The 26,712-nt window shown below is 39.9% G+C and overlaps 1 protein-coding gene across 2 annotated transcripts in view; it reads left to right on the top strand.

The window, feature by feature from the left end:
* Positions 1–25,297, top strand: part of LOC129775007 (b(0,+)-type amino acid transporter 1) — a 114,381-nt gene extending 89,084 nt beyond the window's left edge. For both annotated transcript variants that reach the window (XM_055779162.1, XM_055779161.1), the window contains exons 5-11: positions 10,287–10,529; positions 11,319–11,589; positions 11,649–11,876; positions 11,972–12,068; positions 12,136–12,285; positions 12,348–12,516; positions 23,541–25,297. In XM_055779162.1, coding sequence (XP_055635137.1) covers positions 10,287–10,529; positions 11,319–11,589; positions 11,649–11,876; positions 11,972–12,068; positions 12,136–12,285; positions 12,348–12,516; positions 23,541–23,611 — 1,229 coding nt within the window. In that variant the 3' untranslated portion in view covers positions 23,612–25,297. The remainder of the gene's footprint in view (positions 1–10,286; positions 10,530–11,318; positions 11,590–11,648; positions 11,877–11,971; positions 12,069–12,135; positions 12,286–12,347; positions 12,517–23,540) is intronic.
* The last annotated feature ends 1,415 nt before the right edge of the window (positions 25,298–26,712 follow it).

Raw genomic sequence — 26,712 nt, 5'->3', positions numbered from 1 at the left:
CTTCCAGTGGCATCTTGTGAACCCAGAACCCAGTCAGCGAGCTTAAATTGGGTAAAAAATTAAGTGGTTGGTAATCCTTTCGATCGAGAAAGAATCGCTAGCAGATCTTGATTTAGATGCAATTGTCGATCTTTTTTTTTGCAGCTAAAGCACACAAGACAAAATTTTGACTAGAGAATACGCGAAGCTGGTAATGATATTTCTAGCCTTTTAAATACGGATAAAATGCTCAAAATGAACATTGTTATGTGAGTGAGTAGTTTTGTCATCACTATCTCAAAACTAGTGAGAAAATTAAGAAGGGTTTTATTGTTAGGGGCGCCATTTTCAGAGCTTGCCAGGGGCGCTGTCTACCCTCACTACGCCGCTGGCCGCCGCACTTTGCTCAGACAAACAGCTGAAATTGAATTCTCGGTTTTCAGAAACATGTGACATATGCTACGCACATCAGCAGAAAATCAAACATCAAACTCATATTTCATTGCACAGTCCCGTGTTCTATTTTCTACAAACTACAGTACTGGATGTGAGAGCAAAGATTCCTTTCGCGAATCGATAAATCAGAACGCGGGATTTTTGTTTGGATAATTTTTAAGATTTTTCAATTGTTTGATAGTTAGTTTATTTTATGATTATATTATTTTATTCATTGTGATGAATTGTTATGGAGTGTCCTAATCGATTGATGCAAACATCTCGTAAGTCCATCAGAGAATGATTGAGCAATAACTGTGAGTACAAGAGGGAGCTTGTATCTTCGATTTCGACCGATCAGAATGCGCGATTTCCGTTTGGATAGTGGTTGAGATTTTTCAATTGTTCGATAGTAAGTTTCATGATATATATTATTTTCTTCAACGTTGTAAATTGTTATGCAGTGCCTTATTCGATTGATGCAAAAATATTATAAATCCATTATGAAATGAGTGAGTAATAAGCGTTTGAAATTAGACATTTTCACTTTGCGATCGATTTTGGTTTTTTTTTATTTTGTGCACCAAATATGTTCCCAAAAGACGTACGTAGGATTACGTCAAAAGTAATTGTATATTCACATACCTAGTAGATACAGTCTTCCCAGTTCTTCATTTCAAACAATGTAATAAAAACAATTGCAACTATATAATGAAACATCATCTCACAAGAACATACTGTTTCGGTTTTTTAGAACTAAATTCCCGAGCAGTAAGCATACGAACATTTTTTCACTGCCGCCTACAAAACAGTTGAGCATCACACACGAGAAATGAAAGAATTTCATAACTCTTCACAAGATCACCCCTACCGGGCGGATGCAGTCGCTTGATTCGGAAAAATATTCTCGTCCCAGGTGAACGAAACACTGCGAGCAAAATTCCCCCACCTTTGTCATATGATCCGAATCAGAGCTGTCCCTCGACGAGCAATAAAGATGACAACATCCAAGCTGCTAGTCACGTTTGCTTCATTATATTTATTTAAATATTTATTATGATCGTTTACGTGTGTGAGGGTGCGAATCGCACTTTCTTGCGTCACCGGCATTCATTCACCGGCCACCGTTAGCGAAACGAAACCCCCATTTGCGGAGAGACGTTGCAATAAATCTTTAGAATCGGCGACCTGAGCGTGTCAGTTATTCTGGATGAGGGGCTCGGTTCTGCGCAAAATAATGTATATTTTTAGAACATTATAATCTTTACCGATGAATTTATTGTTGACCACCTGATGGCACCACAGCAACCCAATACCGTTGATGAAGTCAATCAAAGTTTCTCTTTGGTGGCGCTTCTAAGAATCGGTTCTAAATGAATAACCTCAAAGTTGCAAAATAATAAACAACCATATTTTTCGTGGAATATTATGTGTTCATAATAAACAGTCCCCCCTGATGCTACAACTGAGAGTTAATCGCAACGAAAAGAAAGCCGACAAAATGACAGATTTATTAGCAGTACGAATACTTTGAAACATTCCGGAACCCACAGCTTGAACTTCGAAAGCATGATCACTGTCATGGTCATCGGGCGCTTCGTTATATTTCCGCCTGAATCCTGTAAGATGGCGACGCAATCTGGCAACAATTAATAAGCAGAGTTGCCTCGAAGTCCTGTCTTGCTGGGGACTAAAAATATCGCGTTGAATGAGGATTATAATAGCTTTGTTTTCGGTCTGCTCGTCAATCAGCGGGAAAGAGTTATGGCACGAACATAGACCAACCAGAAAAGACAAACCGATTGTCGTATGAATTCTGATTTCGCTATTTGCTCATTTGATTCCCGATATACGAGGGACGTTTGAAGAGTCTGTGCAAAAACAAAAACTATCTGATTGTTTGGGGTAAAGTTTTTTTTAATTGTTCAACATAGTCTCCTTTTAGACTTATACACTGAAAAATAGCCAACCTTCACGTTTGAATAAAATCTTTTTTCATTCCGCCAGCTATTTCTCAAAATTAGGGAACAAATAGTAATCCAAAGAAACCAAGTCTGGAGAATAGGGGGGATGTAAAACGAGTTGTTACCCTGTAACCCTAACTGTGAGTTAGTGACTGGACATTCGCGATTCAAACGAATGCCAAACACGAAGAAACAGACCGATGTAGTTGAAACTTGGTGTATGTTTTTCCAAGAGATGCTTCTAACTAAACATAACCTCAATACGCGCCAGTAGTGTAATCTCTCTGACTTTGCACGAACTTTTCAAACGACTCTCGTAGTTGTTGTATGAAATCAGAATGAATTTTGTTTCGAATAATGAAAAATCGTTAGTCCCCAAATTAAGCTCTAATTAGGTCCACTGTGGGATAAATTCATTCGGCACATCTGTAAAACTGACGAACGATTTTGGTAACCGTCCAAAATATGATGTTTTTGAGTAATAAAGCGGAAAGTAGTCGTATAGACGACAATCATCTTAAAGGGTGTGTCACATCAAATTGCATCACGGAAAAAACGCTGTAGAAATTTAATTATTAGGAATTATATCTTCAGCTATCGCTTATAATCAGATAAGAGTGTATAGATCACGTTGGCCATGCTTCACTGTCAATTTTTCGTAAATTTGGAAAAGTGTCGTCGAACGAAAAAGAGCGTCGTGAATTAATCCTGCGCACTCATTTCGAGAATCCGGAGTTGTCACATCGGGACATCGGTAAGATGCTGGGAATCGTCCAATCCACGGCCAGCAGAGTACTAAAACGATACTTCGAGGCCCTAACCATCGACCGGAAGGTGAAGAACGGCAAAAATGGATGCTCCGTCAGTGAAAAAGATCACAAGCGCGTAGTTAAGCAGTTTAGACGTGATCCGAGAAGTTCGGTCGGGGATGTCGCCAATAAGCTGAATTTGTCAAGTTCATTCGTCCAGCGGACCAAGCAGCGGGAGGGCCTGCGTACATACAAGGTTCAGAACGCTCCTAACCGCGACGAAAGGCAAAACATGGTGGGGAAGACGCGAGCCCGGAAGCTGTACACCGAAATGCTGACGAAGCCGCATTGCCTGGTAATGGACGACGAAACCTACGTCAAAGCGGACTTTCGTCAGCTGCCGGGCCTGTTGTTCTTCTCCGCAGAGGACAAATTCAGCGTTCCGGAGGAGATTCGCAAGCAGAAACTATCCAAGTTTGCCAAAAAGTACATGGTGTGGCAAGCGATTTGCTCTTGCGGAAAGCGGAGCGCTCCCTTCGTGATGACCGGCACGGTAAACGGGCAGGTTTACCCTAAGGAGTGCCTACAGAAGCGCTTACTACCACTATTGAAGCAGCACGAGGGCCCGACCATCTTCTGGCCGGATCTCGCTTCGTGCCACTATTCAAAGGACGTGTTGGAGTGGTACGGAGCCAACGGGGTCATCTTCGTGCCAAAGGAAATGAACCCGCCCAACGCGCCGGAGCTTCGCCCAATAGAGAAATATTGGGCGATTATGAAGCAGGCCCTCCAGAAGAACCCAAAAGTTGTCAAATCGGAGGCGGACTTCAAAAGAAAATGGATTTCTGTTAAAAAAAAACTACAACCTGACGTTGTACAGAACCTTATGGACGGGGTAAAGAGGAAGGTGCGAGCACACGGGCTTGGGCTCGAAGTATGAATAAAAAGAAAATGCCAAAAGTTGTTTAATAGTTTTTATTTTACTGTCTAAAATTTTCAAAAGGAATGGGCGAATTTCTACAGCGTTTTTTCCGTGATGCAATTTGATGTGACACACCCTTTATTATCGTAGCATCTGCTGAACCACATGGTGTTTTGTTTCCATGAAAGGTTGCTCAGCATTAAAAATAGCATAAATGATGAATTTTTCAATTGTCAGCGCTTTTTTATGCTTGGTTAACCCTTTCATTACGGCAGTGTGCTCCGCCGAAGTGCTACCCCTGTACGGAGCACTGCGCCGAAAAGTATGCACATCGCGCTGGTTTGATCGAAGAGCAGTATGAATTTCATGACGTCTAAAGACGACGCTCGTTCACACAGCTCGTCGCGCGGATGTCGTCTATAGACGACACTCGTAATGAAAGGGTTAACAACCAATCATTCCATCGAGATTCTCAGCAATCACGACGAAAGACCAACGCTATTAAATGCATGCTTGCCTAACACACTCCCGCATAGATTTGGATAATCCCCATGGTACAGAAAACGCGAACGCTTTTTTCTTAGACTACTTTACACCTAAATGGCTGTGACTGTGACAGTCAACTGCCTTCTCATATTGGACGAATACTAAGTGAATGCATTCCTGATACTCGCTGACAGACATTCATCCTTATTTCGAAATCCGAACGGATTTGAAATCCGAAACATCCTTTCATCATTGGTGACATAGCCAAATCGTTGATCAACTGAGCGCCTTTCCCAAGAAAACGGATTTATAATCCTCACATTAAAAATAATTCAAATTCATTCAAATGTCCATCTTCTACTAAGTTTGTTTGGATTGAACGTTTTTCTCCTCGCGACGTTTCTAATTAAAATTTAATTCAAATGTAACTCAATATAAAAATGTTTGGTCATTCATCAGTTCATTATTTTCCTTGATCCTTTTCATTGCGAGAATGGTTCAAATAAACATGCCTTTCAACGACGGTGAACTCCGAACCGAATACGACTTGGTCAGCAGTACAGATCGCTACGAATATCGTTTATCGTACGCTAGATCAGTACCTTCAAGCAAAACGTTTCGCCTTAGTGGATTAGGGTCAGATATTGTTGAAGTTCGACGTTTACGACAATGCGACGCTACGACGCTACGACGAAGCCTTCCAGAAATAAGGTAAATGATGTTGGTTTGTCCACTTTTTTGAATGCTCTAGTTCAACGCAGCTGTGTCAAATCAGGTATTCAAATGTTTCAAAACATATAGATAAAATTGTCTTTTTCATGATTTACAGTAGTTTTATAGGACATTTTTACGGATTCACATGTTTTAAAGGTTTAAAAAATCCACCTTCTATTGGTGTCAATGCTTTTTGAGCTAACTTTTAATCAATCACCAGATGATTATTTGACAGGTATTCAGACCTTCTCTGGATTATAACACTTACAAATATTGTAAACATATGCTTGCACACCATTTGTATCAGATTTATATACCTAAATCATGTAATTAATGCGTCTCGATGATCTCAATTTTGATCATGGTTTGTCCGCATGATTACTATGGCAACCGCTTGGCGCGCTGCAGTTTGTTTGTTTTGTTTTGTTGACCTTCGCGCGAAGCAAAGACATGGATTCTCTGTATTGAGTGCAGTTCACCTTTAAAGGAGAGACCCCTGTCTGCAATGAATTTTCGTGATTTTATTATTACGCTGTTGACAGTTGGATGCATAGATGCTGTCTGAAAATCGGTACCTTGCTGGTGGTATCGGTTCTGAAGCACCGGGGTATCATAGAACGAATTCCAATGAATATTCTGAAACTTTAGGACAATACCTAAAGCGTTACATAGGAGTTTTTAAAAATTCGTTAAATTGTCAAAATGGCGGCCATTTAAGTTAAAAATGAGTCATTTTTCATGAAAAATTGCTCATAAAAAATCGAAATACTAAATAAAAAAAAAACATGGTTTCGAGAAAAACGCGTATAAAACTCGAACAGCGATACTACGAGGGCAGTCCGATAAATACTTAGCCTCATCGCCCGATGGGGTCAGTATCGCAAGAGACATTACTTATCGTGTAGTACATTCTCATAAACGGCAGCTGTCAAAATTTCAGCCGAATCGGAATCGGACTCGTAGTTTTGTTTTGACCGTGTATGGAAGCGGGCGTGTCCGCGGATTTTAGAAAAATGGAAAAAATTAAAATTCTGCTTTCGCCACGGCCAAATTGGTCGAATTGCACTACAAACTGCTGCTCCATCCACCGTATTCTCCAGATTTGGCCCAGTGCGACTTTTTTTTTAATTTCCAAACTTGAAAAAGTCACTTGCCGGGCAGAAATTTGGTTTTTGCAATTTTTCTAAAATCCGCGGACACGTCCGCTTCAACACGCTGTCAAAACAAAACTACGAGTCCGATTCGGCTGAAATTTTGACAGTAGCCGTTTACGAGGATGTACTACACGATAAGTAATCTCTCATGAGATACTGACACCATCGGGCGATGAGGCAAAATACTTATCGGACTGCCCTCGTATATCCCTTGAGGTGATCTCATACTTTTGGCTCTAACTTTCCAATGAAATCAAATATCGAAAAAAAATTTTAGGACAACATTCCTGGGGGCATAAGCTTCTCAAAAATGCTAATAAAATTATTACGATTTTTTTCGACCTTCCAGACCGGTGTCCCCCCTCAAAATGCCCAAGAAATTATGATTATGAATGGATCAATATGATGACAGCAAACCCAAGCAATGAGAAATGCAACATCTACTTGAAAACTCTATTTTTTTCATTCAAAAATGTTTATGCTCTCACTTCGGTATTCGTCTGTCACGATTTTTTTAAAACGGAATGAATAGTAACAAATCATCCTCCAATGAGAGAGGACAACGATCCGAACAACCTTCTGCCAAAGAACTCTAGAACCCAGCACTAGAGGTGAAACTACAGTGAAATTTAATGTACGCTCAGATTCTAAGGGAATCGAGCTTCAGCTGACTGCAAGAGGCTTAGTAGCCACAATGAGTCCCATGCGATGGGGCATTATTCATCGTTTGCCAGCGAAACATGGGGTATGAATGTTAAACTCTAAGAAAATCCCAACACATCAAAACATTGTAATCGAACCATTTTTTGGCCAATTTTGACGTTAGACTACGTCTAACAGAAAAATATGGATGGGAAAATGAAAATCTTAACACCGAACCTGCAAGAAATGATGAAAGATTCTGATTTAATTAGATCATTTCTTAATGGATCACCGAGATTTTTGCATCAATTGATTAACGCTTGCTTTTAATGCGAATGGACAATTTTTGGATGGCGTTAAAAAATAAAAAAAATAATTTAATGGAATAATTTAATTTCCCATAAAACTTAAATTAAATATTCCGACACGACAATATTTCGGACGGCCTTCCGACAGTTGGCCGGAACTTCCGCTATTCCTGTAGAAAACATATTTGTTTTTTTTCTTAGTTTTTTTTTCATTAATTCCTTCTCCGTTTTCACCACGAAATTGTTGGAGTAGATCCGTTGTATCAGGTTTGCCTAGAAAAAAATATTTTCAAGCGGTTCATCTCCTCCAGCGACTTCTTCGCGTGAAGGGCGGAGGCCAAGTCCGGCCAAAACACCACATCCTCGTCCAGATGATATTTTTGGATGAAGGAGGCAACTTCCGGCAGGCACTTTGTGCTGTAAATCTCCCTGATCACCGCAATTCCAGAACGGAAGAAGAGCGGCTTTGACATTCCCTTTTCACTGATAGTTAGCCACAGAAGGACCTTCTTTGGGAACTTGGGATGTATTTAACGACGTCAATTACCTCCTTGTTGGGGGACGTAAAATAGTTGGTTCTCTGCCAGTCGTTGCCATCCAGCATTAAATACGTCTCGTCGTCCATGACGGCCGCAACGTTCTGCTCCGCCGAATAAAAAAAAACACCATCCATATCTTTCAGCTTTTGTCACAGCTTGCTTACGTTTCTGCATGATGTTGTCCATCTCTGCTAGGTATTTTTCACTGTTTGGTCCGTTGCTACGACCTCCCGGCCCAAAGACTGAAACGATGTAGCCACTTTTCCCTTCGTCTTCTGCTTAAGCTTCAGCTGCAGTTTACGATAGTGTAGCACCGTCGGACGACCAGAACCAGGCTTCTGCTCAATTCTTTCATTCTTTTCCAAAAGTGTAAGGATGTTATAGACACCGGAATGGGTGTATCCGGCGGATTCACCGCTCTTGTGTAGTCGATCCAACACACACAGTGATATAATGGTGGAAGTAGTACAGATGCAGAATCGCCTGTGGCTGCTGTCAATGTGTTCAAAATAGGAGATACATTACGTGCAAGGACACAAATTTCGAAATATACCCAGCTTATTCTCGCGAGAAGAAGAACGAGTCCATGAATGAACTATCTTCAGCTGCCTCAGGGCCACTGAACCTTTCAATGCATTCTAGAATAATGTCCGAAATAATAAAAAACAAATTGATTTTTATAACTTGTTTGCCAGGGGAGAGCTTGTGTGAATTTAGGAGTTTTTTGGGCTCATTTGGTGACTTTCCGATCGATCATTCAATTTACCGCGAAATCGTGCATTATTTCCGGGTTAAATGTGGCGTTGAAGTACAAAACAACAAAACATCAGATTTGTTGCGATCATAGCTACAACGAACCACCATCAAGATGAACACAACTCAGTGTAGGTTCTGTCGTACCTAGAATTTGTAGGCCTTGTACTACTCACTACTACCTAAACAATGTAGAATAGTTATCTTAAAAACAATAGAACTTATACTGGATGTCATAAAGACTGGAGAAGAAAGAAAGTGTGCTGCAATGTTACTAGCAGTGAAAAATTTATACAGGTAAACAGGTTAAAACAATAGTTAAAATTGTGAACTTAATATCTAACATAAGTTACATACACACTATAGTTACAGCACTCTAGTGTAAACACAGAAATTATTGGAAAAGTTCACGAATTAAAAATCGATGGAACAAAATACTAATTCTAGTTTGTAAATTGGTAGGAAATTCATAACCTTACTTCAACGCTAAAATAAAGGTTCTCGATTTGGAAATAAGTCTTTGTTGTTCCCGCAACAAGATGAGAAGAAGCTATTCTGCAGCAGTGAGAGCTGTGTTCTTCGGTTCAAAACTGTAGGTGAAAATTTTTTCCACTGCGGTTCCTATAGCCACCGCTACCACAACGCAATTGATTTCGGATATTATATTGCCGTTCTGGATTACGATTCCAATAATACAAAAGCAAAGGCAGCAGGTTTTCCATTTTCATAGTCTTCATTTTTAGATTTCCCAAAACAATACTCGGAACTTGACAGTTCAGTATAGTTGAATTGGTGAACCCGAGTGCGAACCCGGAAACATCTCAGTGCGAAACTGGGTTGAAACTGAGTGAATAAAAAAACGTTTTGACACCAGTTAATGTGGCACCGGGGTTGAAACTGAACAAAAACGAATTCGCTAAAACAAGTGGAAGCAGGGCTTCCATCAATGCGGATGTGTATTGTCATGCATATATTCTTGATCTTTAATTGTCACAGTACTCACAACGGTTGCAGATGTTATAGATGTTTGACGTTATTCACTCGTTGACCAAAAGCGGCTGAGAATATGCAATCAATAAAGTCTTGTTGAATATTGAACATTATAACTTAACCCTCTATAGCACAAACCCGCCTTTAGACGGGCTTCGCGGATTCTCTTTTCGAATTATTCAGACATTATTATCAATGTTCACACCCACTAGAAAGTCTTTAGAATATTTTCATTTATCACACATACACATTGGTTTTATGCTGGCAGCTTTCTGCTAGGAGTATTTTATCGGAAATTCGAGATAAAAGTGGAATAGAATAAATAAAAATGTTGGATCTTAGAGGGTTTAGTAATTTGCATTGAATATTCGTATTTGCATTTTACACACTGAAAACGCCGAGTCATTTTCTATGACGGTTTTCACACAAGGTTGATAATCGATAAAAAAAAGTCCGAAATAGTTACAGAACCGAAAAACAGAAAAATTACAAAATTAATTACAGAACCGAAAAACAGAAAAATTACAAAAAAAATTACAAAAAATTACAGAAAAATTCTCCAAATTGAACTTTTTGATATAACAAATTTCAAAATCATCATGACTTGGAGTTAGTACAGCATACCCTCCCATTTCTCTCTTCCCTACATAGGTGCATTGGCGTACGCTGAGTTAGGCACGATGAACACATCATCTGGAGCAGAATGGGCATACTTCATGGACGCGTTCGGTGCCTGGCCGGCATTTCTGTTCTCGTGGGTCTCGACGTTGGTGCTGAAGCCATCCCAGATGGCAATCATCTGTTTGTCCTTCGCACAGTATGCCGTCGAAGCCTTCGTGTACGAATGCGATCCACCACTGTCTGTCGTGAAAATGGTTGCAATATTGGCGATTGGTAAGTGTCTTCGTCGTAATAATCATAGTATGAATTTCCGCTTACTACTGAACTATTGTTGGTAAATAAGTTCGTACTCTCACGACATCATGAGCTGTTGATGTATTTCTGTTTGTTTCGATTTTTCGTTTGAAACCATCAGCGAAATGTTTTTAATTTTCTGTTACAGAATCACGGTTTACGTTGTATAGAAAGTAGGCGTGATTCAGCCAATGAAAAGCGGATGATCTCAGGTTCTCAGGATAGAAACTCGGAGTTGATCATGAAGCCAGGCGGCCCAGCATTATGCAGGGAATCTCCTAATGTCCTTTAACTCTACAGTTCAGCTTTCTCCTAGCGCTATAAAAGATCTTTTCTTATAGACTCGCTCGCGTGATTGCATCGCTGTGAACACAGTGTGTGTTCTGTATGTCTCAGTATCTGTGGTATTCGCGTGAGCCTGTTATGATCGAGATCGCGATAGGCCCATATCGACTGATCGAGATCTACTAGGCAAGACCAAACTAAACCCAAAGGAATCGTTTGTCATAACTAAGGTGTCATCGTCTGTACGCATCATCTACCATCAAGTACAAATCATCAACTCCATCACCCATCATCATCTTCATTTGTTCTAGTTATCGAAATTGACCGGCCGGCTCAGATCAATACTAAGTCTTGTCTCTCTTTTTCTTCTCTTCCCTATTCGTACCACCACAATTGAAAAAAAACCTATTGAACCTCAACCGCCATCATCACCATTCCCGCCGATCGACTACGTCCACCTGTGGTTGTGTTGTAATCCTGTAGTGAGCATTTTATTTGTAAATTGTTATAGTGTTAATTTAGGGATGGCTGTACAAAATATCTTTACCTCTGCAAAACTGGTTGCGGTACTTATCGTTATCTGCGGTGGCGCCTACAAGCTATTTCAGGGCAATACCCAGCATCTGCAGAATGCATTTACCGGACCCACACCATCGCTGGGCGCGATTGCGACGGCCTTCTACACCGGCTTATGGGCCTACGATGGCTGGAACAATCTGAACTACGTAACGGAGGAAATCCAGAACCCGAGCAAGTAAGTCATCTGAAGATATTGAGTGGCTCTTGTATAATGTACCGATCTCCTCACCCCAGGAACCTACCACGCTCGATTATCATTGGTATTCCGCTAGTAACGCTGTGTTATGCATTGATCAATGTGTCCTACCTTGCGGCAATGTCACCCACGGAGATGATTGAATCAGAAGCCGTTGCGGTTACCTTCGGTAATCGTATTCTAGGTGCGATGGCTTGGTTGATGCCGCTGAGTGTCACAATCAGCACATTTGGTAGCGCCAACGGAACTCTCTTCGCCGCCGGAAGGTAGGTTTGCCAAAAACAATGATATTTTAGATGTGTAAGCACCGTCTAGACACGGTTAATGATTTTTATACTACTTGTATTACTATTTTTATTAGGTTGTGCTTCGCAGCTAGCCGTGAGGGGCACCTGTTGGATATTCTCTCGTACGTACACGTTCGTCGTTTGACGCCGGCTCCCGGACTGATCTTCCACGTAAGGACACTGTCATGTGCTAAAAATAAAAGCAAAGCTAAACTGCGCTAAATATCTTCTTCAACAGTCGCTAATCGCTGGCGCGATGGTTCTGTACGGTACGATTGACTCACTAATCGACTTCTTCAGTTTCACGGCTTGGATTTTCTACGGCGGCGCCATGTTGGCACTTATCGTCATGCGTTATACCAAACCCAACTACCCGAGGCCCTACAAAGTGAGATTGATCGGATTTACGACAACAGAAATGTATAGTGATTTATTTTTATTCTCCCACAGGTTCCACTTATCATTCCAATACTGGTTATGGTTATTTCCGGTTACCTCGTGGCGGCACCCATCATCGAGAAGCCGCAAATTGAGTACCTTTACGCAGTGCTGTTCATTTTCACTGGACTCATCTTCTACGTACCCTTCGTGCACTGGGGCTACCATCCCAAATTTATGAGTAAGTTGCCTCTAGGATAGGAAAATAAGATTTGAGCAGAAAAACCTCAAAGCTTTTTTGTTGTTGTTATTGGAATGCTTTTTTCTATGACAACTTTGCTTGTACCCTTGCACTTATACTGTTTTTGAAGACATGTGAAAAACGGCAAAGCAGTCGATTGGTGTTAATGATGGCATTATTCTACTCAAGGATGAATAACGATGAAGTTGCAGTATGACTTTAAAAAGGTTCTATTATTCATCAGGTTTTTGCAAAATATCAGTAAAATACAAATATCCTTCCCATAGAGTTTATGATGGGTGTTGTGGTGACTACCTAGCCTTACTACATTGATGAGCAGTGCTGAATTCATTCTTTTGAATTCGAACGACAAATACCATCAGCCATCAGTTGACAACACTTCTCTTCTAACCAATATCGCGGGATCATTGGCTACTTTGATGTAAGGACATGTTTCACTCATACGGATCTCTTTTCTCACTGTATCCCTTCCATTCGATTGAATAACCACACCTTCATTCAAGCCGCTTGTCATGCTGTTATTTATGAGTTACGTTTGTCCTTATCAATTAAGCTAGAACTCATTGAACTGTCGAACTCAAGGACATACTTTGTCTCTAAGTCGACAGTAACAACGTTTCGTAAACGTAATAAGGCTAGAAAAAAAATTGTGATGCAATTTAATCGAAGAGACCCTCCCTACCATGTAAATACAAGGATCGGTGCTTGTAAATATCTGTTTTACATCAATTTTTTCACCTAGATTTTAGACCACATTTGATCATTATACCATTGCATTCGGGATATCGAAATGCCTCACAATCACAGCAAACCACTAACAGTTGATTCTCTCTTTCATTCTGCTCTGCGTTCACGGAATGTGAACGAAGAGAAATACCCCTAGTTATGTCATTCGTTGATATTAATTCAATATCAACATCGTTCTCGGACACTGACGAAGTTGTAAAATTCGTTGGGGAAGATAAGGAAACACAGAAAATTCATAATAGTGACTACAAATTAGAATAGCGTTGCGGAGTGTGAAGGAATCGACAGTTTAAGCCGAGAAAGAGGCGTTTTTAAATTGTTCAAGCAAGCAAGGTTTCCGTCTCAGTGAAAATGCTTTCATTTTGGAATCGATTATATACAGTTTGGAAAAAAAAAATTCCATTTCAAATATGACTTGTTTCAAGAAAAAATGTAACCTTTGAAGGTTAAGGTGGAAATTTAGTTATATGGACAGTTAGCTAAAAATCGTGATTTTTGAAGGTTTTGCTTGAGTTTGCACCAGGAATTGTTTATATCGATATAGCAGCGAAACTAAGAAAGATAGAAGTTGGGTGTCAAAGAACAAATTGTAGAGTGATTTGAGAACTTTAATTTGATTGATAGAAACAACAAAGTTCAATATGAATTTTCGATATAAAATTAATAATCACACATTAAAAATTATTAACTTTGAAATGTTCACTTCCGAAATAGTTATTTAAACGCACTAATTCAGATGCTCCACTACTACATCCTGTACTAAATTTTCTCATCTTTCAAATGAAGGCAACAGAATTGGCTTACGCAGCGTTCTTTTTGGTGTAGAGCCAATTTGAGGCAACAGAGTCCGAAACAAAGAAAAAGTTCTATAACTCTGTCATTGTTGGAATTTGAACATATGCGTAGAAGGATTTTTTCATCGAATATGATCATCTATCACTTTCTGAAAGATTCTGAAAAAAATATTTTTTTCATGTGAGAAAAGTGTTTTCTAACTTTAAGGGGATGAATCAAAAATTAAATTCTTTTTTTATTTTCAATAAACAAAAAAATATATGCATAAAAAACGAATAATTTTTTTTGACTCGATTATATACAGGATTCGATTATATACAGTGAAAAGAAATCGGAGACTGTATATAATCGAGCTCGCGCTGTATTGCCCATCCTAGTCACAACTTTTTCCCATCTTTCTGGCAATCACGGATCCCTTTGCGGAAATAATCAACCGGTTTGTCGACCAACCACGAATCGATCCAATGTTTGACTTCATCAAAATTAGAGAAGTGCTGGTCAACCAGGCCATGTTGCATCGATCGGAAAAGGTAGTAATCGGACGGAGCAATGTCTGGAGAATACGGCGGGTGGGACAGGACCTCCCATTTCAGCGTTTCCAAGTATGTTTTGACCGGTTTAGCGACGAGCGAAACTGACCGCCACCCATAAGCAGAACCATCTCATTTTCGCCCGGCAATACATGGAATGAAAACTAGAATGGAGAAATGTTGTATTTTCCGGCGAAAAAGTTCAATTTGGATGGTCTGGACTGTTACAGTTGCTATTGGTACAATTTAAGTCAACGGCATGTCGTGAGATCGAAGCGAAACTTTGGCGGCGGAAGTTTGACAGTGCGGGGAGCCGTTTCCTATCACAGCAAGCGTCTCATTTGTTTCATTTTCACCCGAATGAACTCCGAAAAGTATCTTCAATTACTGGAGGACGTTTTGATCGGCCATATTGAGAGTAACGCTACCGAGAATGTCGTTTTTTCAGTAGTGTTATGCATAGATCCACGTTTCCAAGCAATCGAAGGCATGGTTTGCCGAGAAGGACATTCCGCTTCTTGAATGACCTGCTGGCAGTCGATTGCAATCCCATAGAGAACCTATGGAGAATCTTGGCCGTCTATGCAAACGGATGACAATTTAACAACATTTCCAGTCTCAAGGCAGTAATTCAAGAATGTTGGGCTATAATCAATACGGCAACACTTTAAAAGCTGTCTGACTCGATGCCAAGTCGAGTTTTCAAAGTGATCCGAAATGGAGGTGGACGTACTAAATATTAGCTACCGATTGGGCTCGAAATTTGCCGCACAAATTTTCTTTTATTGAAATTTTAGGATGCGGCTAAACGGATTTTCACCCTGATTCCACATATTTGAATTACTTAGAAAACAAAAAGTGAATTTTTACTTTCTTAGAATGAATTCGACGAAAATAAACAACAATCGTCTTTTATGAGCAAAACTGTACAAATAATTGACTTATTTTTAAAAATATTGAGGAAAAATAGGGTGCGGCTAAACGAATGTCTACCACTGTAGTACACCACACCCAGCTGGTTCCACCAAATAGACAGCATAACCTTCTGGCCGTGAATATTCCGCGCGGCCGTCGATGTTGATACATGGCCGGGGTATTCATACTGTGAGTGAGCTAAATATGCCTCGATAAGAGTAGATCAGCAGGTTAGCACCACCTCAATGTGAGCTTTCATTATCGGTACTGGCAACACGTCATAGTGGCGAGAAGATCTGACATGTTGTTGCATAGGCCTCTTTCGACCACGGACCGACCTCGAGGTAAGATGTGCAAACGTGCACTCGAACAAGTGATCTGATGCGCCGGATGATTCTCGTCTGGAGTTTGGGCCTCACACATACGTTGCCCGACGATTAGGATTGTTGTAATAGACCCACTTTTCATCGCCAGTAACGATTCGATGTAAAAAAACCCTTTCTTCTATGCCGTTGGAGCAGTTGTTCGCACGTGAAAAAACACCGTTCGACGCCTCGTGGCTTCAATTCATACGGCACCCAATGTCCTATCTTCGGGATCATTCCCATTGCTTTTAAACGATCGGATATGGTTTGCTGAGCTACTCCAAGTGTATCTGCAAGTTCTTGTTGCGTTTGTGGCGGATCTTGATCGAGAAAAGCCTCGAATTCTTCATCTACAATCTTTTTTGGCGGCCTGGAATCTTTTTCGTCTTCCAAGTTAAAATTACCACTTTTAATCCGTGCAAACCACGCCTGACACGTTCGCTCAGTAGGAGCATGGTCACCATAAACTTCCACTTAAATGCGATGACTTACCGCAGCTTTTTTCTTCATAATGAAGTAATGAAGTAACACTCCCCGCAAAAACTCTCGTTGGTACGAAATTCGACATATTGGAAGTGGCAAAAAATTATGTTGTTCACGCTTCAACTTTTTGACATATACTGAAAAAGACGCGCAATGACAGTAGCTTTCCAACGAATGTCTGGAAATTTGATTCACTGGAATAATAATCAAGTTACGCAGTCAAGTTATCTGTACCGGTACAGGTACACCTAATAGTTATATGATGCAAATTAGGTCAAGATCGCGTAACCAAACAAAGATAAAATAAATAGAAGGGTGGTGTCCGAGACACCAGCAGACCGTATTCGCAAGATAATGCCGGATGTTGCTATCGGTTAGCAGGTGAAATTGCCAACATCCAACTTTGGCTGACAATGTTTGTATTCGCTTGTTGGATCGATTTTGCAGAATGCTTCTTCGCCGTCCAGGCCTATGTAATCCTTAGCAATTTTTATGAATATGCGTGCAGATCTTACTTTTTTGTTGGCATTTCCGCTTGAACTACCGATTTGCGAATTGCGAATTTTTGTATATATTACTGTTGCGCGCATCTATGGGTGACAGCTTAGCCGCCACCGTGAGCTCAGCGGTGTTTGAGTTAGGGATATCCATGTTACCAACATCTCCCCTCTCAATACAACTGGTACCTTGTCGGCAGTCTTCGCAGACATAAAGAGCGGCGTGGTACCTGTACAGCAGTTCCGACTTCAGTAGTTCTGGGTGATAGGCCAGCCATTGCAGAGGACAAAGGAACTACAGATTTGGATATAGGTGAGAAAAAGAGGATTGACGACTATCTGTTGTTGATTCTGGTGCAACCCAGACTATGCTTGGTGAAGCTGGCGTGGATGGAATCATCTTCAATGGTGTTAAATCCTCAGCCGGAGTTGTGAGCGTAGACGGCGTTGATGCAACCGGCTCGGCTTGTGGCAGTGTTAGTTACTGGTAGTGTTGACGGACCCGTTTATTGTGGATGGCTCGGTTTGTGCAGGTTCCATGCTCGCAATAAGTCGTCCAAACACAACTAAGGTGTAACTACCTTGGGCGGAATTGAGCTAGAAGCATTGGGGTCGAATTCCGTTCGGCTTCGAATCTGCTCGATATGCGAACGAATCATCCGGCTATTCTCAATCCATACGTTGAACATCACCTGTGCAACACGCTCCAGAATGACCTCCATGAGTTCTTGGAGTGTACCTTCGTGTAGATCGCATCACCTTTCTTGAACGGCTTCGGAACAATCTGATTGACTATTTCCCAAACAGCTGGTGGATGAAGTGAGTCCGGATTGACCCGAATTCTGCGTCCAATATAACTTCGGACGGAGATTTGCCTTCTGGTGCTGACACACGATCGGTGTTGTTCGGTAAGTCTACAGAAAAGTGCCCAAAGCGCTCTGGATTCTTTTTGATCGAATCTTCTTAATAGCTCGCTTGAAGATGGCGACGAACCATTCCGTTTGTCCGTTGGATTGCGGATGAAATGGTGCGGTTGTCACGTGGTCAACACCGTTCTCAATACAAAAAAAACTGTGCAAACTCGACACTAGTGAACTGCGTACTGCTGTCGCTTACAAACGCTTTTGGTATTCCGAGGCGAGCGAAGAGGCTTTGAAGAATTTCGATCGTTGCAGAGGCTGTGATCGATTCCGTTCTGATGGTTTCGACCCACTTGAAGTATGAATTGACGGCCAGCAGAGGAAGCTGTGCGCGATTGCCTTCATGCGCTAGATGCCAGGATGACCTCGATGAAGATGTTGTAGGCAACGCACGCCAAACTCGCTCGGGATCACTAACCGTTCGGCAAACATCACGCACTCTTGAACCGTAGACAGTGAACCACTCCGATCGAAAAAATGCTCAATTGTACGGTCTCGAATGGCCATTTTTGACTGCGACCATTCTTGCTGGACGAAACGACCTAGCTGAGAACAGTATCGGAACGGGTGGCCTGCTGTATGGCTCTGATATTGAGAGGAAGTACGGTAACTGGGTCCAATGCAATTGATCTAAATCTTTTTCCGTAACGTGTTGATTGATTGGCCGTGATAGAATATCGGCGTTACCAAATTTCGTTGTGTTTGCATAGAGGATATTGAAGTCGTATAGCAGTAACTGGAGTGCCCGGTTTGCCGTGTAGACTGGGATACCATTTTTCGAACCAAAGATCCAAAGAAGTGTAGCGCGATCTTTTTGCAGTGAGTCTTCGGCCAAACTTATGGAACTTCTTCTTCTGTAGGAGCATTGAACCACTGCAACCATTAGTTTGATCTATTGTAGTGCAACTTATGAAACTTGGTCACAGCGAAGCATATCGCCAGTCCGTCATGACTAGGCTAACCAAACGTACCGTTTTTAACGGGACAGTACCGTTTTTTGGACCATTTTTGATTTTTCCATCTTTTTACCAATCTGTACCGTATTTTGAGTATAAACAATATATATTTATTCCTTTAGCATTACTATCAATATTTTTCTTTCAAATGAACTCTAATTGGAATTTGAATTTTAACTTTGTTCAAAGTGTTCGTAGGGAAAGAGTTTGTCTGCCAATTGTTTGTTAATGCAGAATAATTGAAGTGTTTTTGCGACTTCGTCGGTGAACATTATGCAAAATTGCTTGAGCATGGTATCGTACTATTCCTTTCTCTTGGATTCTCTATCGAGAGGATTTTCAATGTTTTTGACCGATTACCTTCCTATTTTCATTCACAAGAAGAACGTCTTGTTGTACTACGCGATTAATTTGGAAACCAGGGTCTCAAACTACAGTTACTTTTCACCACAGATCGTTAGTGTCCTTTCAAACATATCTTGGCCTTGTTAAGACAATGTTGCTGAAATTGCTGTTAATTTTGATTATTTTATTAGAATTCTTCAACATAAACGGGATGAACTGTTTTTCACTAATGAGGTACAAACTATTCTTAAAAGTCTAGTTGATTCAGGAGGAATACAGGAGGCAAAATTTCTTAAAACTGTTTCAAAGTAGCATTAGTAGAAGGTATTTATTCCTGTTCAGATAAATGAGAACAAACACAAATTATTATTAATGAGATAAAAAGGTAGAACAAAGATCCGTGCCAGTTGTAATTACCGAACTTTGATCTGGAATTTGACAAATTTTATGAAAAAAAAAATCGAAAACCATATTCTATTTTGTAAGGTTGCTTCTTTATCTGAATATATCTTCGTTGTAGAGAACAAAGCAATGTTTGATTGTTTGGTTTTTTCACTGTTTCATTCACTCAATAAGATTGGGAATGCTTTTAAAAGTCGATGGTGAGTTGATTTTTGCTGAATCGTGAAGTGTCGACATCTATCAACCAAATATTGTTTACAATTCATTGAGTTTTGAACAACTAGCTCAATTTTTACTGCGTTGGAAATGTCGAGTTTCATTGCAAATAAGCAGCATTTGCGGGAAGTTTTGATTTTATGTTTCCATTGGAAGAACAGTGCATATAAGGTGACTCGGATAGATATTGTAGGGAACGGTTCGGACGATTTAAAAGTGGTGAGGCGTAAAGCGTAAGGTATAGAATGAAGAACACGTTGAGTGGAATACGCTTTAATTCAGAACAGGGTATAAGAAATTGACTGGATTCGTTCCTGGCTTCAAAACGTGATTGACGGACCTCTGTAGTAGCTTTTTCCGAAAAAGAACCTGAAACTATTGAGGTTGTAATAGCTCTTATCCATGGCTATTCTGCATAGAAAATAATGGATAAACTCCCAAGTCAGAAACTCCCTCCGTTGAAAAATGTATCGTCTAGGAACTTTAATGCTTCAATGTTCGTTTTGCATTAAAGGAGTTTCTCGGCAACCTTCACAAGATGTCAAAATTAACCTCGGTCAATAATTGTTAGAAAAATTGGAAACGCAATACGAGCGATGAATAAAAATATATAGTTCAACAGTTTTTAATGGTCTCTGTCGTAGGATCAACAGAATCTGACCTACAAGAACCCTTACAAGATACTTTGAACAATTTTTCAACCTGGGCCATTGGGCTAGGGATCGAATTCTCCACGGAGAAAACAGAGATGGTGGTTTTTTCTAGGAAGCATAGACCAGCAAAACCAAAGCTTCAACTTTTGGGTAAACCGATCACTCATGCTATGTCATTCAAGTATCTTGGGGTCTGGTTCGACTCCAAATGTACTTGGGGGGCCCATATTAGGTATCTGAGTAAAAAATGCCAACAAAGAATAAATTTTCTCCGTACAATTACCGGCACCTGGTGGGGAGCCCATCCCGAAGATCTTATAATGTTGTATAGAACAACTATTCTCTCAGTGATGGAGTATGGCAGTTTCTGTTTTCAATCAGCTGCCAAAACACACTTAATTAAACTCGAGCGAATTCAGTATCTTTGTCTCCGTATTGCGTTGGGATGTATGCCCTCAACGCATACCATGAGCCTCGAGGTTTTGGCAGGCGTACTCCCACTAAAAGATCGCTTCAATTTATTATCTCTTCGGTTCTTCATCCGGTGTAAGGTCATGAACCTATTGGTGATCGGAAATTTTGAGCGGCTGATCGAGCTAAATTTTCACTCCGGATTCATGAGTTCATATCATGAATTCATCTCCATGCAGGTTGATTCTTCTTCGTATATTCCCAACCGTGTTTGTTTCCCTGACTACATCAATTCCTCTGTGCATTTTGATCTGTCCATGAAGCAAGATATCCATGGATATTCAGATTACCAACGATCGAGGATCGCTCCAACGATCTTCGATGAAAAATATAGGGGTATCAATTGTGATAATATGTACTTTACTGATGGGTCCACTATAAATGAGTCCACAGGATTTGGAGTGTTCAACGAATTTTTTAGCACCTCACACAGTCTTCAGAATCCTTGCTCAGTGTATATTGCTGAATTGGCAGCAATTCATTGGGCGCTGGACAGCGTCGCCTCACGACCTGTTGAACACTATTACATTGTAACGGATAGTCTTAGCTCTGTCGAAGCTATCCGTTCAGTGAGGCCGGAAAAGCACTCGCCGTACTTCCTTGAGAGAATACGAAAAATTTTGAGTGCTTTATCCAGACGCTGTTATGTCATTACCTTTGTGTGGGTCCCTTCTCATTGCTCAATTCCGGGTAATGAGAGGGCTGACTCATTAGCAAAGGTAGGTGCGATTGAAGGCGATATTTATCAGCGTCAAATCGCCTTCAATGAATTTTACTCTTTAGTCCGTAAAAATACCATCGCTAACTGGCAACGCAAATGGAACGAAGATGAATTGGGCCGGTGGCTTCACTCGATTATCCCTAAGGTTAGCCTCAAACCATGGTTCAAAAGTCTGGACTTGAGTCGGGACTTTATTCGCACCTTCTCCCGACTCATGTCCAATCACTGTTCGTTAGACGCGCTACTCTTTCGTTTCAATCTGGCCGGCAGCAATATCTGCGTTTGTGGCCGAGGTTACCACGACATCGAACACGTTGTTTGGTCGTGTGAGGTGTATCTTGTTGCCAGATCGAATTTAGAGAACTCCCTTCGGGCTAGAGGAAGGCAGCCCAATGTGCCGGTGAGAGATGTGTTGGCTCGGTTAGACCTTGATTACATGTCCCAAATATATGTTTTCCTTAAATCTATCGATGTTCGTGTGTGATTATCCTTATACCCTTCATTTCTTCCTTTGTGAGTAATTGGTCCGCTTGCTATAAACAGAAGATTGAAATGTAAATTCACAACTGATGTACGAATAGATTTAAGAATTGAGTGTGTGTGATTATCAACATTGTAATAATTTCCTTATACCCCATCCTTTTCCTGAGAAAATGTCACCCTTTTAATCTCGAGTCCACCACGAGTAATCGGTTTCCCACATTACTAACCATAGATTTAAGAAAATTGTTCATATATATAGTTTTAAAAATATATTTAAGATTTCGGCTCCTTTAAACTTATGTAACTGAGCCTGTAAAAATAAACGAATTTATTAAAAAAAAAAAAAAAAAAAAACAGTTTTTAGATCAGTTTTCTCAGTGACCTTCTCAGGTCCGAATGGATACTATTTTCGAAATCTTATTTCGCCGAATAGTTGAGAGTTCGCGTTTTCAGAATTACATCACTCACCACAGTGAATCCTGATTCTTCTCATCCATTACCACTAACAACAGTCTACCCAAGCTCAAGCCCAAAAGATAAACGCTTCTCGACGGAATCCGATGGAAAAAAGAAGTGGCTAGCAATGGCCAATACTGTGAATAATGTTTTAATTCATTTTATTATTCAAATAAATGTGTTTTTCATGCAAAAAACGGAACGAATTAAGTTGCGAACCCAATGTTATGATGTGAAAGTTTTCATGGGTTACGTGTCCCGTTTTTATTCCTGAACTATTTGGTCAGCCTACTCATGATCTGGTTGACCGTAGGCTTGTTCAGCGACTATTGGTGCACTGAAAGCGTATTCATCGACCCATCTGGAAACTTCTGGCTGATGGTTGCTCCAACTCCAACCGATGACGCATCCGCTGCTATCATAGTCTCGCGTTATGGATTGTAGTGCGTCAGAAGCCTATTTGTAGTGAGGATCTGCTTGAACGTAGAGAATGCCTTGTCGCACTCCACTGACCAGACGAACTTCTTGTCGGTTTTGAGGAGCCCATCATCAGCGGATATCACAGCGTACGCTTATTGCAGATTGCTTCGACTTTTGCCGGATCCGGACGTAGACCTTGTCTGTCCCGAAACATCTGCTCTTGCTGCTTCAAAAATGCCTGCTGCTGCTGTATCTGCTGTTGCGACGACTATTGCATCTACTGCTGCATTTGCTGTTGCATCTGTTGCAAACATTGCAGCATGGTTGGATCGATTGAGATGAAATTTTGTAGTTGTTGCTGCTGCAGCTGCGGGAGGTTAGGAACATGACTGTACATGAAACGATGACGGAATTACAATTGTCATAATTTTGTTGTAGGGATGTCCATGTTCCCCATGAATTTTGAACCCATTCCAACGAAATTCTATAGGTTATGTCTTAACCACAAACTTTAAACTCAGTTAAGATTTCCGTGTAACGAAATAATAAAGAAAATAGTTCAAAACAAATTGGAAGTAATTTTAATGTAGATCGTTACTCTTTTTTAATCAAAGTTTCTCATTTTCAGACAACTTCACACTCTTCTTCCAAATGCTGTTCGAGGTTGTTCCGACCACATCGATGGCAATGTTTGACTGAACTATGGATTTACCTGGAGAATAAACAACGCAAGAAACCATCATTAGCTGTTCGCTATCAACAATCAAACTCTATCCAACCAATAGCAAGCAAAGCAAATCATGTTGAAGTGTTAGAAAATCCCGCTTATATTTAGAAACAGCGCTTCAAAAAATAACGAGCGACGCGCATAAAAGTTACAATGAAAAATCAATCAGAATAGCAATAACATTTGGATTGAAGCCACACCCATTATTAATGTAGGCATCGTAGGAACATTGGTAGAATAACCATTTTTAAGAAATTATCGGTCGAAAAACACAGATGAGCAAATAGTTAATCGAGCATGTGCCAATCGAATGTACGTTAAGGGGGAAGCGACAGCCATACAAGTGGAAAGCCAACAGCATCAAACTCAAGAACCAAAATGAACATCTTCAATACCAATAATCATCCTAACACAAGTAAAAAAGCAACAGCAAAGACACAATTATAAACACTGCTCAAACATGTCGAGAACTAGGAAACTACCATTTTGTTGCTCTCTTTTGGATGAATTTACAGGAAGTATGAAAAACCAATGTCAAGTACCAAATTTCACTTATCACAGTTCTCGATGAAAAGACCACTTTTGTCGATAAATCCCTCCGATATTGATTATTTATTGAAATCACCTAATTTCGAACCACACTTTGGGCTCATCGAAAACTGAGGGGGTTTGAGCTAACAACAATGAAGGCGATTACATCGTATACAATATATTATTAGTTAAGAACATAACACTGAACTTGGTCCAGGAAAAATCGTTTGTTTTCGCTGATCTAACCCCTTGATATTTCCCCTCAATTTACAGTACTTACTATCGAACCATAACTTTGAAATTGTGGTGAAATTGAAAGCGACTTGCAAAGACTAAAAACCCCCCTCAAAAACGCGTAACTGCACGGATCATTCCCGAATGGTCGTTCCCCAAATTTGTATAAATATATAAACTTCATATTTTTATAGTTTATTGCTGTTTCGACTGTACATTTGTTTATATAATGAAGAACGAAAGTTTTTATTTACTTCTTTTTGGGAACGATCATTATCTCGTCAACTTAGTGCAGGAGTTGGCGAAACCAAAATTCACGCAGATAACCACACTCATCAGCAAAGTAAATTTATATGTTTGGACAAAATTCATATATCTACGAAGAATGGGAAATACATAAACATCCTTATCGCGGGTTTAGTTATACACAGTTGTGAACTATCGAGAAAACCGTTGTTATTTTCAGATCTGTTTTTTTTAATAATCGATATGACTTACATAGTTGTAAAAATTGTTGAAGGTCCGATCGGTACACTATGGAGCTATCATTCCGTACCGACGGATCGGTTACAATTACATCACTAGCTCGTTAGCTTATTTTTATTTATTTCGAATTGATTGTAGTATCCGGTGATATTGATTAGGTATAGGTAAATCACAACCTCTTTATTGAAACCAGAAATACACGGGAAAACAATCGCCTAATGCAATACCGATCTGTTGTAAACAGTGAAGCTGAGAGATATAGAAACATTTCGACAAAACTGAGATATTACTTGGAACTGAAGGAACAGTTGATCTGACTGCTTTTGAAGAAACGGAAGTACCACGAATGTTACATACTGAGCGCAACCGGAAATTGAAATAAAGAGTAAATTATTTTCACATGGAAATACAGCATCAATATGTTTCGTATATCACAACCGAATAAATTTTTTCTAATCTACCACAAAGAATTATTAAACGATCGTTTCTCCCGCAAATCTTTACTTTCATACGAGTAATTCCAAATGAAATCGACAAATGACAAAACATGATTCGAATGAAAGTGTGTATTCCGTTTGGGTTAGAGGAAATATGAGTTTTTCACAGCAATTGGGAATTTTTTGACTCAAGCGTAAGTTTTGAAAAGAGCGTATCGATTTGAGTAAGAGAAATCTTTGATAATTCATATCTCAAAAACTATGAGTCGTACCGAAATAGTGTCTTATAGCGAATTCGTTTTTAAAACTGAGTCAGTGCCAAACTGACTCTGTAATAAAAAAACGTTTTCAGTTTCACGAATGCGGTGTTTTGTTGGTGTGCGTTATATAGTCTGATTTGTTTATATTCGCGACGATAAATGTACAGTGTCGACGTCTAATGGCGATATTAATGCTTGGGAGGTAAATTATTCTCTATCAGATCAGCAGGGCCAAGTGCAGTGTAAAAATATAAAAGTTTGAATGAATGTTTTCACTTCATATTGTTTTATTACTTGAAACATGTAGTTCTGACACTTACTTAACCATTTGTCGATGCATTTCCTGGTTTTTCCACAAATAATTACTATTATAATATAAAATCATCATTAGCCACAGTTTTCGTTCAATATGTTTCTGTGATATCGAAAAAAAACCTCTTATTTCATCACATGAAATAAATATTCGATACGTTAAAGTAAATTTTCATTCATAATTTTGATTTTGAAAGCAGGTTTATTCCACCTGAATATCCATCATTATTTTCGCCTCCCAATGAAAGCACACGTAGCTTAATGCCGTCTGCTCGAATATACTTTCAAAATCAGAATCCGAATTGGATTACGATTCCAATAATACAAAAGCAAAAGCAGCAGGTTTTTCATCTTCATAGTTTTTATTTTTAGATTTTCCAAAATATACTCGGAACTTGACAGTTCGGTATAGTTGTATTGGTGAACCCGAGTGCCACCCGTGAAACATCTCAGTGCGAAACTAACAGCTTTCGGGGCGAACCAGTGCGACACTGAGTGCGAAACTGACTGAATAAAAAAACGTTTTGACAGCAGTTAGTGCGGCACTGAGGTTGAAACTGAACAAAAACGAATTCGCTATTAGAAAGAGTTATAGAGTATTCGAGGTCGAATATGAAAAAAATGTACACTGAGAAAAAAAAATTAGTACTCTTTCTTTTATTTACAAAATAAAAATTCAATTTGCAATATCCAAAACACATATATTGAATTTTTAGTAATTTTCGAAACTTCGAATTTTTGTATGTTAGCAATCATTCTTAGCCACAAATTATGAATTCTGATGTGATTGATGTCCTAAATGCAACCATTCTC

The sequence above is a fragment of the Toxorhynchites rutilus genome, chromosome 3, assembly GCF_029784135.1.
Source record: "Toxorhynchites rutilus septentrionalis strain SRP chromosome 3, ASM2978413v1, whole genome shotgun sequence".
Classification (NCBI taxonomy): domain Eukaryota; kingdom Metazoa; phylum Arthropoda; class Insecta; order Diptera; family Culicidae; genus Toxorhynchites; species Toxorhynchites rutilus.
Note: the sequence above shows the minus strand (reverse complement) of the source record. Positions and strands in the feature narration are given on the sequence as shown.